Here is a 19,043-nt window from a genome sequence, read left to right on the forward strand (position 1 = left end):
GTAATTTAGCAGGCAGTTGATGGACGCACCCATTCACAGTTCTGGAATTTCCTGTGGGTGCACAGAGTGGCAGAGCCATAGGTAAGGCTAAGTGCCCAACACACAGTATACACACACACACACACACACACACATACACACACACACACACACACACACACACACACACACACACACACACACACACCAAACACACCATCTGCAGTAATATGTGCCAGATGGGGCAGAGTGATGGAAGGGTGGAGGGCTTAGCTGACTTGATGTCTTGCTTCATTCATTCCTCAAACAGTCGAATATTCCCTCCTTTCTTCCACTCCACCCTGCTCTCCCCAATAAACCAAGCCACCTCCCCCACACACAAAATCTCTCTCTCTCGCTCTCTTGCTCTCTCACTATGCCACTGCCCACAAATCCCTCTTTGACTCACTTGAGCTCAACAGCTCAATTATAGATTCCCCCATTTGAGACATATCAAGGATTCAAATCTTGAAATAGAAAAGGGTCAGCCAAGTTAAATATAACATTATATATCTAAACATGTCCTGGGACAGGGGGCATTTGTTTAGTGATTTGTAAGATGGCTGGGAAACAACAGGGCTTCTGTTCCTGCCAGAGAGTTTGTCATTATTATCAAGGCAGACATTTCCTAGATGATAAGATTTGTTTGGTTTTCAAAGAAAAATGACCAAGATTAGCAAAGTGACACAACTTGTATGACAAACAACCCTTTTTTATTTTCTTTCAAAGAGGAAATTTACAAGAAACATGCTACCCATTAATCTTAAATATTTAGATTAGGTTTAGGATTCAATTCCTTAAGTAACATTATTTTAAGTTTGTTCATGTTTCTTAAGCAAAATAAGCAAATTTCTTAAGGGATGTTGAATGGTGGGTGCCAGTATTTACAACTGAATTCATTTAATTAATGACATACATGATGTCATGTCTACGCTAGAATCGGTGTTGAAGTACACTTCCCAGAATGCAGAACGGCCTACAAACATGGCCGCCAATGACTACAACACACCGCCATCTCAAACACTCTCACGTTCACGTTGACCCGATTACTTATTGCACACACCTGGACTTAATCACAGTCACAGACACACTCCCCTTATATAAGGACTCTTAGTTTCACATGCACTTTGCGAATTATACACTCTGTGTTGATTTTCACCAGCCCTTACAAAGCCTTTGATTACTGATGGCTATTCTGGTTTTGATATTGTTTCTGGTTTCCTCGACTTGCTCTTGTCTACCATTCGACTTGCTCTTGTTTCTGACCACATGACCTCTGTCTGTACCTGTACCCCGCTTTTGAATCTCGTTCTTGTTTCGATTGCCTCGATTATTAAAACTGTCAACCTGCACTTGAATCCTCGTCTGCTAACCCGACATGCTAATGTATTTTGACTTATTTTTAGCTACAGAATGCACAGCATGATCAGTCTCAGATATTTAATTTTGTATATATTATTATTATTCCTAAATGTTAACTAATGTAGTAACTAATGAGTTATGATATCCTCAACATAAAGCATGACCATGTGTCACGTTTGTGTAAGTTGAGACGGATGCAAACGCAGACCTGACGTTGAACGTTTAATAAAACAAAACAAGACTTGATTGATAGAACACGCGGCAAGGTACAAACATAAAGAATCATGAAACAAGAGCGAGCATACTGTGATGCAGATAGACAGACCAAACAAAGCAAGACAACTAGTGCAGTGCCAAACGTGACTATATATACACCAGTGCTAATGAGCCACAAACGAGAAACAGGTGAATCAAGGCATGTATCTAGGTGTAGTGACTGATGGGAATCGTAATCTCTAGTCCTTCTCCGATATTTACATGACACCATGAACAATAAACAACAATGTTAATGTTCTTCCAATACATATTTTTAAAAAAGACCCGAGGGTAGGGGGAAGGGGTATGTAGGAAGAAAACATAAATAGATAAATGACTATTTAGTAACTATACTATTTTTCTTACCTTAACTTCGCATTTCCTATGGCAAGCCAACCGGCACACTACATGAAAGAGAGAGAGAGAAAGAGAATAAGCACAAAGTTATATTGAATTTTCATAGTAAAATAATTTTACATTTCACAAATGATAAACCCAAGCATTGTTAAATGCAACAAAATCAGATGTTTAATAAATCAGAGGTATGCTTCATATAGAGGGATCCTTCCAAGCAGCACAGCATGTTTACTCTCAGCACACAGTCACATCTAATTTACCATTAGTGCCATGATGCTGCCCAGCACTCGGTAGACCAAAGGCCTTGTTTCTGCTTTTTTGGCTGCTCTTAATCAAACACTGCGGTCAGGCTCAGGGCCTGTTCATACTGCACAATCGTCCTTTATTCCCACCAGCCCAAGATGCCTCAAGATTCATAAAGTATGAGTGATGGACCACGATCAGCTTCTGCAGTCTACGGGCCATATTCAGAATGGAATTATGCGTGCATAGTGAGGATTTACTACTGAAATCGTGCATATCGGTATTCAGACCTCAGACATAAGTATGGATATAAGTGTTATTCACAAGTTAGGTAAGTTTTATGCAGGAGAGTGGAATTTGCTTAAAAAAAGATATGTCTCCCACTGACCTTGGACATGGACAGTATTAAGTCTAGCATCACTGCCTGACAGTTTCATGTAATCACAATATCTATCCATCCTTCCATCCATTTTCTGTACCACTTATCCTACATAGGGTCAAGCAGAGCCTGGAGGCTATCCCAAGGATCTCCACTCGGGGAAAAAGACAGGGGACAACCTGGACGAGTGTCCAGCCCATCAAAGGGCACAATCGCATGCACAATCACACACCCATTCACACACTGTGGGCAATACGAATGCGAATGTAAGTGCGCCATTTAGTGTATTTACAGCCGTGGAAATTGTAAGCCTTTCTTTGTCACATATACATTATAGCACAGTGAAATAATTTTTGCATATCCCAGCTTGTTAGGAAGCTGGGGTCAGCCATTATACAGCATGGCGAGAGGATTAAAGGCCTTGCTCAAGGGCCCAAGGGTGGCAGTTTGGTAGTGCTGTGGTTTGGACTTTCTGATCAGTAACTTAGAGCCTTAACCATTGAGCCACCACTGCCCTGCCCCAATACAGAGAAAGAGAGAAATGGTACATGATAGGAATATATGTGCAGTGTACAGCGTTTTTAGATTATTATAAGCTGTTAATAGTGTCACAGTCTTAATACTGTGTATAACTGGTTCTGCTCTGCATGATGACCTGAATAATCTTGCACAAACATTTCTAATAGTTTGTCACTGAGATAAGATGAGCTTAGAGAGATTTAAAAATGAATGCAATCTTAAAATCAGTTGAATTATGTGATTTCTAATTCTGGATTCTGAACTCACGGCTTGATGTTAGTGATATAGTTCTTAGGCAGGCCATATAGAGGACTAGTTGTCACTAAAGCATAAATATGTTTCTTGTTTTCAACAGTGGCGAGAATGTCCTGCATGTTAGTGATATTATGGAGATGGTGACATGCAGTTTTACAGACAAGAGTAATGTGAGTTCATGCTAAAAAGTGCTTAAAAGCTGAAACGTTGCGTGTGTGTATGTGTCTGTGTGTAAGTGTGTGGTGTTCATTTATCCTCACAGTACCATGCTTCCTTCTGAATGGATCCTCTGTGGCTGAAAATGTTAGCTGATCTACACAGACAGTGAAACTCCAACACCCAGTGAGACAGGGTGGGAGGCAAGGTTTCAACACATCTCTCATCTCATTGCCCTTTTCCCCTTCTCACCACTATCCACCTATGGATACACATGTGGCCAACACTATCCAGCACATACACACTACACACACTGTTCTCTTTAGCTGAGATGTCATTTCACTGACAGGGGAGAACCTTGAGCAACAGAAGCTCTATACTCGAGGATGAAATCCCCTTGCCAAGGTAGTGAAATGCCCCAAAGCTCTACCCATTGGTTCTCAGAATCAGCTCACCAGAGGATATGGGACCTAAGGAGGGGCAATGAATGACAAATTACAGTGGGTTGCCTCTATTGAAGACCTTTTTTGCAGGATTCTTTCCTTCTCGCAGTTCTTGTCGCTTCCATGATAATGCTACACTCAGCCCTCAGCTTAAACAAGCATGAAGAAAAAGAGTATTGGATGCCCCCAGTGGTGGCTTTCAAAGCACAGCTAAAAAAAAAAAAAAACAATAGAAGAAAAGAAAAGTACTGTATCCTCCTTTCATTCCATCTTATCTAATTTATCTTTAATATGTGTATTTCTACATCATGAGACTGAAAAGAAAACAAAGACGAGTGCATCTCCACACAAGGTAAGGCTTTTGCTGCTTTCAGGAGAAGATCAGAGAGGTATGAGGGGTTTGGCAGGAAGCGTACATATTTCTATTGAAGGATATTTTAATTACCTTCTGAGTCTCCTGTTTGGCTGGGAGTGTGGTCTGGTCCGACTTTCCTTCCAAAGCTGCTGTGTGTGTGTGTGTGTGTGTGTGTGTGTGTGTGTGTGTGTGTGTGTGTGTGATGGTGGGTTTAGTGCTTATAATCAGAAAAGCAAGGCCAATGAACAGCAGCAATGTCTAAACTCCACTGACATGGAACAAGTGTAAAACCAGTCACTGGAACGAGTCTAAAGAACACTTTTCATCAACATGAAACAGTATACACACTACACCTAAGGTATGCCATCTGTGGAATTTGTAAAGAATGTACTGTTTCAATAAGGGGGAAAAAAAACCTAGAATGCTAAATATTTATGCTTGAAAGTCGAGAGAACATTGATAGTTACATATTTCTTGGAAGCCATGTGCTGCGGTTCACGGAGTAGAAATATGCACAGGGGTGAGGAATATTTGTACCACGGCCATTACAGAGGAAAATTAAAAAAACTAGCAAAACATACCGATCAGCCATAACTTTAAAGCCACTGAAAGGTGAAGTGACTAACATTGATTATCTCATTACAATGGAACCTGTCAAGGGGTGGGATATATTAGGCAGCAAGTGAATAGTTAGTTCTCAAAGTTTATGTGTTGTAAGCAGGAAAAATGGACAAGCGTAAGAATCTGAGCGACTTTGACAAGGGCCAAATTGTGATGGCTAGGTGACTGGATCAGAGCATCTCCAAAACATCAGGTCTTGTGGGGTGTTCCCAGTATGCCGTGGATAGTACATACCAAAAGTGGTCCACAGTGTAAAAATGGTTCAGGAATGGTTCATGTTCATGAGGAACATGACAAAGAATTCAAGATGTTGACTTGGCCTCCAAATACCCCAGATCTCTGATCAAGCATCTGTGGGATGTGCTGGACAAACAAGTCCGATCCATGGAGGCCTCACCTCACACCTTGCAGGACTTAAAAGATCTGCTGTTAACTTGGTGCCAGATACCACAGTACACCTACAGAGGTCTTGTGGAGTCCATGCCTCAGTGGGTCAGAGCTGTTTTGGTGGCTATACAATATTAGGCAGGTAGTTTTAATATGTTTTTAGAGACACTTATGACAAAAAAGCAATACCATTTTTATATTATAAAAACATATAATTTATATAATAACAATAATAATACTAATAATAATAATAATAATAATAATAATAATAACATTTTATATAGTAATCATTAGGCAGAAATGATTATTCTACTTTAAAATGGGAAGAGACCTTTTTTCATAACAAATTAGTTAAATGTATAATATTACATTGTATATAATTTTTCATCCTCACAAATAATCATTAGGCAAAAAAATAAAATAAAAGCAATAAAAGTACATTGTTAGCATTGTATAGCATTGCCATTAAAATATGTGCATCAATTGCTTCCATTATTTTGTTGATACTTTTTATTAGGACCTCAACAAAATTAAAATATCATGATATATATTTGTTGTGTATTGTGAAGATACACAGACGTGGAGCAAAATCTGTTTTTGACTAAATCAATCAAATTAGCTCCAATAATCAAATCAAATTACTTAATAATTAACTCCATTATGCTCTCAACCAGCTGTGATGCTGTATAATGTCTCCAGTTGTCCTCCAGTAATGGTAGATCATGCCTAAAATTGTGTGTTTACTGATGCACAGAAGATTGAGTTTAGTTTTTCTTCCTTCCACCAGCTCAAAAAAAATGTTTAAGTTTTTATTTCTTGGCCTTGCTTTTGCAAATATGGTGCGTTTGTTCTATTCATATTTTGTCTGTCTCTAAAACAAAAATGACTCATAATGACTTATAATGACAATATAGTATAATATTGCCCATAGATAAGTTTTATTGTGAAATCTGAAACTTGTAACCTGCAAAATTAAGTTCACAAGGAAGCTGTAAATTATAGATTTAGAAAATATTACTCTAAAAATGACCATCATCACACAGACAAGTTATAATACAAACAACAGGAGCACTGACTCTACAGAAATTACAGGTATAAAGAAGACAAGAGATCAGCGAGCCATGGCGATATTCACATTCAAGTTTGTGCTTGTGCTATGACTTCATGGATGTGATGCTTCACTCACCCTGATAGCAGTCAGTCACTGCAATGTGGTAAAAGTGTTTAAAACATCACTCAAGCTCTATGGAAATGATTAGCTAAGCACTTATGGCAAGAGTCAAGATGTTACATCTGGGCTTTACGCTCTGACTTCATCCGATTATTTCTCAGTGGAAACATTTCAAATAACTTCTCACACCCTGAATATGACTCTATACAGCACATGTCTCTTCCCATGACAGGCTGTCACACAGAGATACACAAGAGACACGTTTCTCTGCACATGAGACCTGGGGTCAGCTCCTGGAGCATGGGAGAAAAGAGCAGAACTTCCATATTGGGTGTGAAAAGTGTTCTGTGAGGCCCATGCCTGCCTTTTCCTCTGCCTCTGCCTTGTTAGGAAGTCCAGGTCTTTGGTGTATAAACACGGCAGGGCTAAAATAGCAAGGAGAGGGAGGGAAAGAAGCATGGAATGGAGTGAGAATGAAATTGAAAGGGGGGGAGTTGGTTTGGAAAACAGAAAGCTGTTTAGTATCTGATTCAGAGACTGAAGAATGTTTCTACTGGGGAAGGGCGGACAGGCATTTCCCGAGCCAGAATTTTGGAACGGTTGGTCAGTAGTCCCAAAGGACTGGGCTGAGTCGGGTACAGACAAAGACGAATGGGATTTCCTCTCAATTCGGCTATATAACACACTGTGCAGCCTATAGACCATTCACACACACACACACACACACACACACACACACACACAATCTACTAATTTGAGTATTTACTTGCACCCAACAAGTATACCAACAGCAAATGCATGTTTCCTGTCCTGAATCCCAGAGGTCCAAACCATTGTTTAGAGTTTTGGCTCACTCAGCATCAACAGAACTGTTCAACGATTCACCAGCACCAGAGCTTCAAGCCACAATGATAGCATGCCACAGCAAACAGTGTAGCCAAACAGCTGCGTATTTGACTAGAGTAGATGTTTTTTCTGTTATTGCGTGTCATTAGAGAAGAACACAGTACCGCACTGGGCTTCGAAACCCAATAGGGGATACATAACCACAGTATGGCAATGTAACACCTATGTATCAACTATTATAGCATGTCATGGGCCAGGTCATAGGTAACCAACCTCCTACATGATGACCATTCCAAGAATAACAACCTAACATCGAGCTGGGACCAAGCACATATATTTCAGGTATTGAAGTAGGAGGCGGAGACAAAGTGCAGATGCCTATTTAATAAGTGTAATACATGAAAACAAACACTAAGGACATTAACAAGAACTAGGCATCATGGTTGCACATTTAAACCTTCTTTATACCACAGTCCGGCTGAATTCTCATTGGTCAGAAGGTGTTGATTCATTTTCTATTGCAGCAGCTCTAGGCAAGGCCAATCACAAGTTTATATTTATGTGCTTGCTCTAATACATTTTCTATAGTAGGAGCTTTTTCTGAGGGACTTGTATGAAGGATTCTCCATATAATCTAAAAGTAATATGAAACAAATAAAATCTCATTTTAATCAAATATTTCTGTAAAAAGCTTTCTGTAAGGAGATGTAATTTAACATTAATGGAAGGAGTCTCCAATGTCAGTGCTTTGTAACAGTTGTGAATAAGTTATTATAAGCTACTATAAAAATGATAACATACGAATAAGTACATATAAACCACATAAAATATAAAGCATGCAGCTCCACTACTGTCAAAGTAGCAGAGTAAATTAATTAACACCTTCTGACCAATCAGACTCAAGAACTCAATTGCTGTGGGATAAAACCATATCATCCAACTAAGTGTCTTTACAACTGTGTTTTTATAGAAGGTTTTATATCATTTTATGTTTAGGGTTTCCACCCCTTCCTGGCTCTCTCACAGTGACTCTGTTTCTCGTTTTCAACTTTAAGTGAGGTGTAAAGTAAGGGAAGAGAATCTCTGTTATCTGAGTCCAAACAAGGAATTCGTCCTATCGGAATAAGGCGAGTTGTAATATCCTGTGCCCACAAAGCCTTTTATCTGATGCTCATCTGGTGTAGATTTAGTGAAGGACCACTGCATTGAGCATGTCTTGTTCTAATTCTACACTAATAATGCAAGAATTTTGAGGTTTCTGAGAGCGCTGTATAAATCACAACTGCATCTGTTGGAACAACTGGTAACACATCACAGAATATCAAAATATTTATGTGAATCGAGAGTAAGTGATTTACAGAAAGAATGATGGCGGGTGATTTTCTTAGCATGCCAAGAATGCTTAGTGTCCTCTGATCAGGATCAGGGTTGCCGTGTTTATAGTGGATGGCTGGGTCCAATAGTCCAACAGTATTCACACTACGCATATGGAATTCAACTGGCCTGTCCTGTGTTTAGTTCCTATACTCCCCTGTACTGGCCTCTAGTGGCTCAAATAATCACTAGTTGTATATGGTATAATCTCATATAAGCAATGGTATAGTTTTAGCATAATATACACATCGGCGCCACAGCGAGTGGCAGCACGGAACAGCAGCTCTCTCTCCCTTTCCTACTTTGACAATTCTTCTTTACTTCTTTCTTTTTTATTACTATATTTTATAACTTGAGCACCACTACAATAGTAATTTGTAAAGTGCCCTCTCAGTACACCCTTTTAGGCATTACTTTGCGCTACCTCCCTTTGCCTAGATAACAGCTCTGAGTCATCTCCTATAATGTCTGATGAGGTTGGAGAATGCATAACAAGGGATCTGAGACTGTTCATCCATACAGAATCTCTCCAGGTCCTTCAAATTCCGATGTCCACGCTGGTGGACTCTCCTCTTCAGTTCATCCCACAGATTTTCTATGGGTTTCAAGTCAGGGGACTGGAATGACTATTGCAGAACCTTGATTTTGATGTATGTTTTGGACCATTGTCCTTCTGGAAGATCCAGCCACGGCCCATTTTAAGCTTTCTGGCAGAGGCAGTCAGGTTTTCACTTAATATCTGTTGATATTTGATAGAGTCCATGAAGCCATGTATAACAAAATGTCCAGGTTCTCTGGCAGAAAAACAGTCCCAAAACATTAAAGAGCTACCAGCATATTTAACCGTGGGCATGAGGTACTGGCATACAGCTACCTCTCTGTGTGCGCCAAAACCACCTCTGGTGTTTATTGCCAAAAAGCTCTATTTTGGTTTCATCTGACCATAGAACCCGATCCCATTTGATGTTCCAGTAGTGTCTGGCAATCTGAAGATGCTTGAGTTTGTTTTTGGATGAAAGTAGAGGCTTTTTTTTTTTCTTGAAAACCTTCCAAACAACTTGTGGTGATGTAGGTGACTTCAGATTGTACTTTTGGAGACTTTCTGACCAAGACTCAAGTAACTTCTGCAATTTTCCAGCTGTGATCCATGGAGATTTTTTGGCCACTCGAACCATCCTCTTTACAGTGCGTTGAGACAATCTAGACACGCGTCCAATTCCAGGTTGATTCATAACATTTCCAGTTGACTGGAACTTAATTATTGCCCTGATGGTGGAAATGGGCATTTTCAATACTTGTGCTATTTCTTATAGCCACTTCCCATTTTGTGAAGCTCAACAACCTTTTGACTTTAGACCTTTAGATCAAAAGATGAATATGAGATGATAGATCAGTAATTCAGCTTTCGTTTCCTGATATTTTCAACCAACACAAGGACAAGCTGTCTATGGAAGAAAAACAAGCCATTTTTAAGCTGAGAAAAGAGGGAATGTCAGAGCCATTGTCATGTGCCAAGGGTTGAGACTGATGCAAGTGCAGTTAAAGCTTTTATTGAAGAGAGGCAGGCAGACAAATCCAAAAGAGTAGGGCAATATCAAGGTCATAAAACAGGCACAAGGTCAGGTGATTGGCAAACAGGCAAAACAGGGCTTAGACGAGAATCACAAACAAGAACGAAGACCAGATCAAAAACAATGAACCACAGGATACAGAACAAAGGCTTGGTAACCCACAGCAAAACACAGAAACGTGCATTACCTTTCCCCGATCAAAGACACAAAGGGGTTTAAATATACAACAAAATCCAAGGAAAAACCTAAACATCTGTGAATAAGGATGACACGTGAGGGAGACAACCAACAACAAGACAGGGGCGGAGACATGACATAAAACATAACAAAACACATGTGTCAAAATGTAAACAAAGTATGACAACCTATAAGCACGTGCTATCGCGCTTCAGCAGTTCATGTGCACTGAATGCTCCGGCACTCAGCGTGAGGGGAAATCCATGACACATTGCACAAGCATTGAGCAATACAACAAATTGGGATGAAACCAATGGTGAACTAACAACCAGACATCGAACAGGTCAGTTAATTAAGGAAAACAACAACAGCTAAAACATTGTCATAGCTGTGAATAAAAACCCAAAAACAACAGTCAGTGACATCACCAACAACCTCCACAGGGATGTTGTTTAACACCTGAAATTCTGATCTATCATCTCATACTCATCTTTTGGTTCCAAAGATCAAATAATGGTCTTGAAATTAACCCAATAAAATACACACAAAATACAGCTTTCTGTGTGCATCTTGTATAAAATGCTGCACTGATTAATAGAAACATATCGATTAATAGGAAGCAGTTTCAGCTTCAAGGGGCTTTTCCTATACAATTAATGCAACATGTCATTGCCTCATGTTTAAACACATATTGGGAGAAAACTGGGGGAAAAAAGAATTAAGAGCAATAGTTCAGAAGTAAACGATCATTTTTCCTATACGGGATATTTTCCAGTAAGTGCTATGGATACATTTGAGGTAGAGATCAAACATGATCCCAGGCACTTTCCTGAAATGAAGTGGGTTCATTCAACTAAAAACAGAGAGAAGATATTATTACTATAAACCAGTGTCAGGAAAAAGAAGTAAAGCATCATCTATTCTTTCTGTCATAAAATCACAAAGATAGAACTAACAAGCTGCACATCAAGCAACTGTACACAAGGGGGAAGTGTTACTTCACTTCATTATAGGATGTTTATGGTGCTTGAGTCACTTGGGTTATTTAAAATCACAGCAGTGACTGTGCATGCAGATTTTACAGCATATCTTAAAATATCATGAAAAAAAATCCTTGAATAGATATACATTCGTATGCGTTTCCCTGACTCTACATTATGGAAAGTAGACATTATAAGCAACAATAAAGCAAATGAGTGTTTTTTTTTTTAATGTATTTAGTAATGCAAGCAATGGGGAGAGTGCTGAAATAGAGAGCAGCATAGGGAAGCTGATTAAGCTAATGATATTAAAGTCTGAGCAGAACGTATCCGTCAGCAGTAGGAGTCAATGATCGACAACATCAATCTTCCTTTTCTCATTTCACTAATGCAATTCAAGGAGAGCAGCTGCAAGTCCAGGACACTCTAACAAGCAATGGGAAAGGAGTTTAGGTTATGTAATGTTTTTGTGCGTGTGTACAAGGGAGTGTGTCAAGTCGAGACCTGGAACTGCATGATGTTGACATATTGGAATGGTGTGTGTGTGTACATTTACACACAAGCACCATTCAATTATTCTTCCTGGAGGCAGCTCATATCTTGTTTCATCTGCCAAAGGTGACCTGCAGGGATGTTTGCTTTTCTTACTCAATAAGCAAAACGTTCAGCTCGGGCTTTGCTGTTATCCATATTCAGTAAGAATAGCAAATGGCCCAGCAGATCAAGCCAATAAAACTGCTTAACAAGTTATTTTTTCACAGATGTGTCATCCCAAAAGGAGTGTGTGCAGAAGCACAACACACACTGTTCATGGCAGGTCAGTAGATGATAGTGAAAATCAGACTCGGCTCTGGAATAAAAACAAATAGATGAGCTCATGTTGCAGAACTGAGGGTACAGTGGAGAAATTGCACCGTGCACTGCACTGTGACACTGTGACACATTGTACTGTCACAGCACCATACACACATCAGACTAACACATACCGCATCCTCTTGCACAACCAAACACTGAACCCTCTTCCACAGCCCAATTAAAGGAGACTCTCTGCCACAGCATAACACACATGGGAACTTCAGTTACAACCACACAGGATCCTCTCCAAACCCCTCACATGTCCAAATGTATGCTAACCCCTCTGCTGGACACACAGTGGACCCTTTTCCACAGCGAAACACAATGGATCCTGTCCTAGACCCAAACACACATTGGACCCTTACCTACCTCATTCAAACCACCAAACTCTCTCTCACAACCAAAAACACATCAGATCCTGTCCCACAGCCAAACGTACAATGGGCCCTCTTTCACAGCCAAACATGGACAGGACTGCAACAGCAAAAACAGACACTGGATACACACACATGATCCTCTACGAACCTGAAACCAAACTAAAATCTCTGAAGTGTCCCCCAGTGCTGAACACAGACTGGGCCCTCTTCTTCACTGAAACACTCTCAAATTGAGCACACCACTTTGACCCTCTCCAATGCTAAACATACACATTCATCATCTCCTCTCCCACTGCTGAACACACAAGACCCTCTTGCACAACCAAAAACAAGACAGACCCCCACTTAAAAGCTGAGTTCACACCAGATCGTCTTACATAACTAAACACACTCTGGATACTCTCATATAGAGAAATTTAACATATATTAAACACACACACACACACACACACACACACACACACGCGCATGTACACACAACCACAATTCTGAAAAGTTGGGACAGTATGGAAAATGCTAATAAAAACAAAGAGGAGTGATTTGTAAATGTACTTTGACGTATTTAAACCAAAAAACATATAAAGACAAGATATTTGATGCTTTACCTAATCAACTGCACAGCTTTTTGAAGATAAACGTTTATTTTGAAAGTGATGTTCCAACATGTTCCAAAAAAGTTGGGAAAGGGTCCATTTAGGACTAATAGTGATGTAACAAGTTGAAATAAGAAGGTGATGTGAGTACACACACACACATAGCCTTCCCTACGACCAAACACACACACACTGGATCTTCTCGTTCAGGCTGAAGATGAACACACACTGGACTCTCTCCTAAAAATGATTCAGTCATACACTAGTAGAGGGGATCATGGTCCAGATGTGGCCCCAGCAAAATATTTCATTGGATTGAACCAGCTACTTGAAAAATACTGTATCAGATCTGATCCATGTAAGGAAAAAAACCCCTAGTTTTTTAAACATGAACCATACAGCAGATCTATTGGCATGGCTTGTCATGGCCAATCACGTGCATTTATATCAATTATTTCCCTGATGGCAGCTCATCGAGAAAAGTGTTCACAGACTTTCATAGATTTGTCATCTTGTTTATGTACTTTTATTCTCCAATTCAAATTCTAATCAGGCATCTCATCTGTTCAAAGTATGTGATGCTAGTCAAAAATGGTAATGTGAAGCACTAGTGCGAATATTATTTGTAGCCATGAGCTAATCACTATGGAATTTTATGTAGTTGGACCATCAGAAATTTTAGTTGGTATTTCAAAATTTCTGATGGTCCAAATAAATAACATTCCTAGTACATCCAAACCTATTCCAGAGCTAGAAACTCTTACATATCCAAACACACACTGGCCTCATTGCAGGAAAAATATTGAGTCATCCAGTTATTGTGATGGAAAATATCCTGGCAACTACACAGAGGACATACAGGTGACGGAAAGAACAGTGAAGCATGTGACTCTGGAAGGTTTGTAAACAGAGTTGAGAGAAGACAAGAGCAGGGGCACCAACAGAGGCCAGACTGTGTCGGAAACAGAAAGAGGCAAGTGGCTGCTAGTAAAGGTAGTGGGCTTTTCATGAAACACTCTTTACAATTTCATTATTTCTTTAGATGTGTTAGTCAGCGTGCTGAAGAATTTTTCCTGTATACTCATGAGCAGTGTCTTCCCCTATATCTAGTGCTACTGAATCCTACCCACTTACAATGACCAGAACGAGCCCCTACTGTTCACTTTGTGCTCTCTATAAAGAGGGCCTGTCTCATAAATCGGGTTAATCCAGACAGCGGCCGGCTCAGACACAGAAACACAGTGGTTTTCAGAGTGTGTGTATGTGTGTGTGTTTTTGGGGAGGATGGGGGTGTTAACCAAAGCTCCAGACCTGTACCGCATAAGCCTGAACTTATGGACGTTCTTGAGGATTACACTGGTTGCTCAATGATGGAAATGACAGAGAGCAGCATAAGACCAGTGCTGACAGCTGACTGAAACTGGCTTCAAATTCCATCTTTGATGCTGCTCCAACTTCAGACTATGCTTTCAGTCTCGGTTCAGTTTACTTCATGCTGCTCTAATGGCATGACAAATAGTGTTATATTCATATTGCCAAAGCATACAAATGTAAGTCCTTCTCTCTCTTACAGAAAAAGGTTGGATTGCTAGGCTTAAGACTCGATTGTGTTAACTGACTTAAGACTCAAATCATTTATTAAGCTAAAATGTATTAAAACAATATGCTTTTCATACCCAGCACTCTCATGTTCAAAATCCCCATATATTATATCAACCCAAGTACCATCAGAATCATCAACCAAAACTTCATCTGAATATTAAAATGAGCTCACTTACATTAATTGCCTATTTAAAAGAGGTTAGCATACTACAGACTGTAGGACATGGGTAGCTAGCCTATCAGTTTATTGGTTAGCAAACAATAATGTTAACTCTGTAGCTAGCAGTTGCAGTCTGGCTGAAGAAAATGTCAGTTGTTCAGTATAATCTGTTAAGATCTAATTTGTAATATATTTTATCCCATCTACAAGAGTTAATGTTTAAAGCTAGTTTCCAATAACTAAGTGTACAATAACATAAAATCCTCTGAATGTAAAGAAGAGATAGGTGAGAGTTTTATCAGGGAAAATGATGGCATAGCATTGTCCATGCTGAGGTATTAAATTCAACTTTTTTATGCAACATGTAAATAAGCTCATTGTGATTCATATCATTTGTAATATAATTCTAATGTCCAAATTACAGATATAATTTTAATGTATATCTGTACAGTTTAATGTATATCTTTTATTTACTTTAATATTTATTAATAGTTTATATATATATATATATATATATATATATATATATATATATATATATATATATATATATATATAATTTTAAAAAGTACAGTACATTTTCATGTTACAATCAGTACTATTTATTGTAATAAAATTTAGCAATATTTTTTACTTTGAGTGTTATGGTTTCAGTCAGTATCAATTTTAGAAACTATGGGTTGATTAATCGGTTATTGGCAGGTACTGCCCAACTTAGTTATCGGTATAGGTAAAATCCAATATCAATCGTAACTGTAACCGACATTAGCACTGCCACCAATGACCAAAGATTCAATACCCTACCAGCTTTACTAATATTACCTTTAAAAGTTAAAAAAAAAAAAAAAAAAAAAAAAAGGTATAAAATAAATAACATAATTTGGGTTCTGGTGACAGGTTAATTCAGTCTGCAGATCACAGTGTAATGACTTGTTAGAGGGGTTTAAAGAGAGACAGTGTTCTAATTGCGAGTCTTATTGTATTAGAAATTGTATTAAACAAGATACAGGGACAGAGACAGAAATAGCAGACAGGAGACTGGACACAAGGTCTCAAGTCACAAGGTCACAAGTCAGCTGCCCTCATATGCAAGAGGAGATTACAGAGAGAGAGAGAGAGAGAAAGAAAGAGAGGGAGTAATTTGACATGAGGGTGTGTTTTATTGTGGTCTTACAATCAATGTTAATTTAAATACAGGAAGAGGGACATACTGTACCAGAGAATGCAAGAGATGTTGTGCAAAACAGATAACTTGAGAAATAAGCAATTATTTGAGAAATAAGTAGTCTTTATGTAAATATGTAAACTAGCACGATATGCTCCATTGAAATGGTGCTGCTTTATTGATAATTGCTTCATATTAAAACTTTATCCTTGTGAGAGTAGTTTTGGCAATTTAAAGTCACCAATCCACCAATGTTTTTGGGACATGGGTGGAAACTGGAGAACCCTGAGAAAACCCACTCAAACTCAGGGAGAAAATGCAAAGTTCCACACAACTCCAGACTGTGGAGCTGTGAAGTATCAACGCTATCCACTGCACCACCATGCCACCATAGTATCAATAATGATTATGAAGCTTTCTCTCCCTCCCTCTTGGCACAGCCTTGGCATGGTTTTACTTCCTTCTGCTCTTAACAGCTACTAATTTTACAAATGTGACATTTAATCTGAGATAATGCAGCATCCTTAATTGTAAATGGCACTAAGCACTGCTGAGTTTTCCAAAAAACAGAATCGCCATGCTAGCCTTTATCCATGCTGGATTCACCTACAAGCCAGGAATCATAAAGCAATCAAGCATCACTAAACACAACAAGTATACAGTGATATAAAACTGATTTAAGTTGATGAGCTCTCAGGATTTAGTCTGCAGCTATTTGCTTAAATCACCAGCTGTTTTTTTTGTTTGTTTGTTTGTTTGTTTTTTTTGCAGATGAAGCGCAGTGTCTGGTAATTAAAGCATTTAACCATCCTCTGGTATGTGATTTAGCTTCACAAAGCCCAAGAATGAATCCGTAATTTGCATGAATTAAAAATATGTACAACTATTTTTCAAATTCATTTTTCATTTCTCACTGGGAACCTGAAATACAAATTAAGTCCTAGACATTTCCTAAAAGCAAATATGAATACTTCTTGTACAAACCATAGCTTGTAATCAAGAAAGTAAGTAAATCTTAAAATTTAATTCTGCATGTAGTACTTAAATCTAACCTTTTAATTAAAGAGAGTGCTGTTCATGAAAAAAGTACACCCACAGCCTAGAAGAGACCAATAACCTTTTGAGATGTGTTACCATTTCCTCTGGCACATGCAGTGGAGAGCCAACAGGAGGTTTCAGTATAATTTAGCTGTCGTCCATATAGACCATGATTGATTGTGCTGTGGTTAAAACTCTAAGACTATTTACCTTTAAAAGCAGCTACTAACCATCTCTTACTTAGAGACTCACTAATCCCAGGCTTGGTCTCCAGAGACATGTGACAGTGACAGATTTTCTGGCACTAAATGGAAATCATTACCTTCCTCTAAACTATTAGTCTAATGGCATGGAATTAAAACAGACACACACTTCAGTCATATATTAAAATGGATTTTAGATTTTACTTGTATCTTGACCTTAAACGATTTCAGATTTGACTCAACTCGTCATGTGTTGAAACATCATGGCAAGAAAGATATATATTTATTTTAGTCTTTGTATATTCATCCTGTAATCTTGCATCACATAATGTTACTGTATGTGTCTAGGAGTCTATAGTACTGATTCCTCTGATATATGGCTGGTCAATTTTCATTGTACCACAGTGCTTATAGATTCTCTTATCTATGGAAGCCCTAAGCGACTATGCATTATTAATTTTTTTATTTGTTGTTTTCTTGTGATCATGACATAATTTTCTCATGATCTCGACATAAGTTCTTTTCTCACGACGTAATTTTATCGCAAGAAAATCTCTAGCCTTGAGAATGGGACTGGTGTTACATGCAAATTGGTATCTTCGCCATTATAAATGTGATAATTGCCTGCTGTAGAGATTGCAGATTAAGAGAGAGGGGTGCCCCCTTCTCAAGTGTCAAACACTAATGTGGAAGTCGTCAATCCTTCAGGGATGACATATTTTTGTAGGCCACCCCAGAAGTTAGCATCACCCTGGTTCCCTCGACAAAAAGCCAATAGTATTTTTCCATTGGCTTTTGGATTATTGCAGAAAATAGGCTCTGTGATCAACAAAAGTTTATGATTCTCACATGCTTTGTTCATCAAGATAATCATCACAACTGAACATAACTTTTATAAATTTTGAAGCCTAAATAAAATCGCCAGAATAAAAAGCTAATATTAGGCTATAAACGAACTACACCAGGGTCATATGACTTCAACTTCAACGTCACCACCCTTACGCTACCGACAACTCTTTCAATCTTTATCTAAAAAAGAACTACAATTGGAAAATACTGTAAACTGTAATACTATAAACTGACACATCTACAAGTTGGAAAGTTTGAGTTGAGCGCAAATATAAAAACAACAAGGCTGTAGTAGATGAGTTTTCCTGTTGTGATGACGTTTAATTTTCCTGACAACCTCTGTAGTATCATTTAGCCACTTGTTAGAGACTTGTTTTAGAAACTTCTTTTGAAGACACGTAGAAGCTTAACAAAATTAAGTTGCTATCACGAGAAAACAACTTTTATGTCATGTCGAGATCACGAGAAAACAAGAAAGAAAAAAATTATAATACAAGGTCACTTAGGGCTTCCGTACTTATCTTGATCAGAAGGTATAAAAGGATGGCTTAGAGAGTCATTCTAGCTGCAAGGCACATCGCAGGTTTATATTAATGTACTTATGCTAATAAATTATCCAATCTATAGCTACAACTTACACACGGACTCGGATGGCAGATGTTCCAGATAAACAAATTTATTTTATTTTTTTTTTAAAAAGTGTGTTATTGTTGATATGGTAAAGATTTCTAT

General features: G+C 38.5%; 1 protein-coding gene across 4 annotated transcripts in view; it reads right to left on the minus strand.

The window, feature by feature from the left end:
- The window catches only part of tns1b (tensin 1b), a 192,986-nt gene that overhangs the window by 122,308 nt on the left and 51,635 nt on the right, over positions 1 to 19,043 (minus strand). For all 4 annotated transcript variants that reach the window (XM_047155880.2, XM_047155873.2, XM_047155874.2 and 1 more), the window contains one exon: positions 2,002 to 2,039. In XM_047155880.2, coding sequence (XP_047011836.1) covers positions 2,002 to 2,039 — 38 coding nt within the window. The remainder of the gene's footprint in view (positions 1 to 2,001; positions 2,040 to 19,043) is intronic.

This window comes from Ictalurus punctatus, chromosome 6, assembly GCF_001660625.3.
Source record: "Ictalurus punctatus breed USDA103 chromosome 6, Coco_2.0, whole genome shotgun sequence".
Classification (NCBI taxonomy): Eukaryota; Metazoa; Chordata; class Actinopteri; order Siluriformes; family Ictaluridae; genus Ictalurus; species Ictalurus punctatus.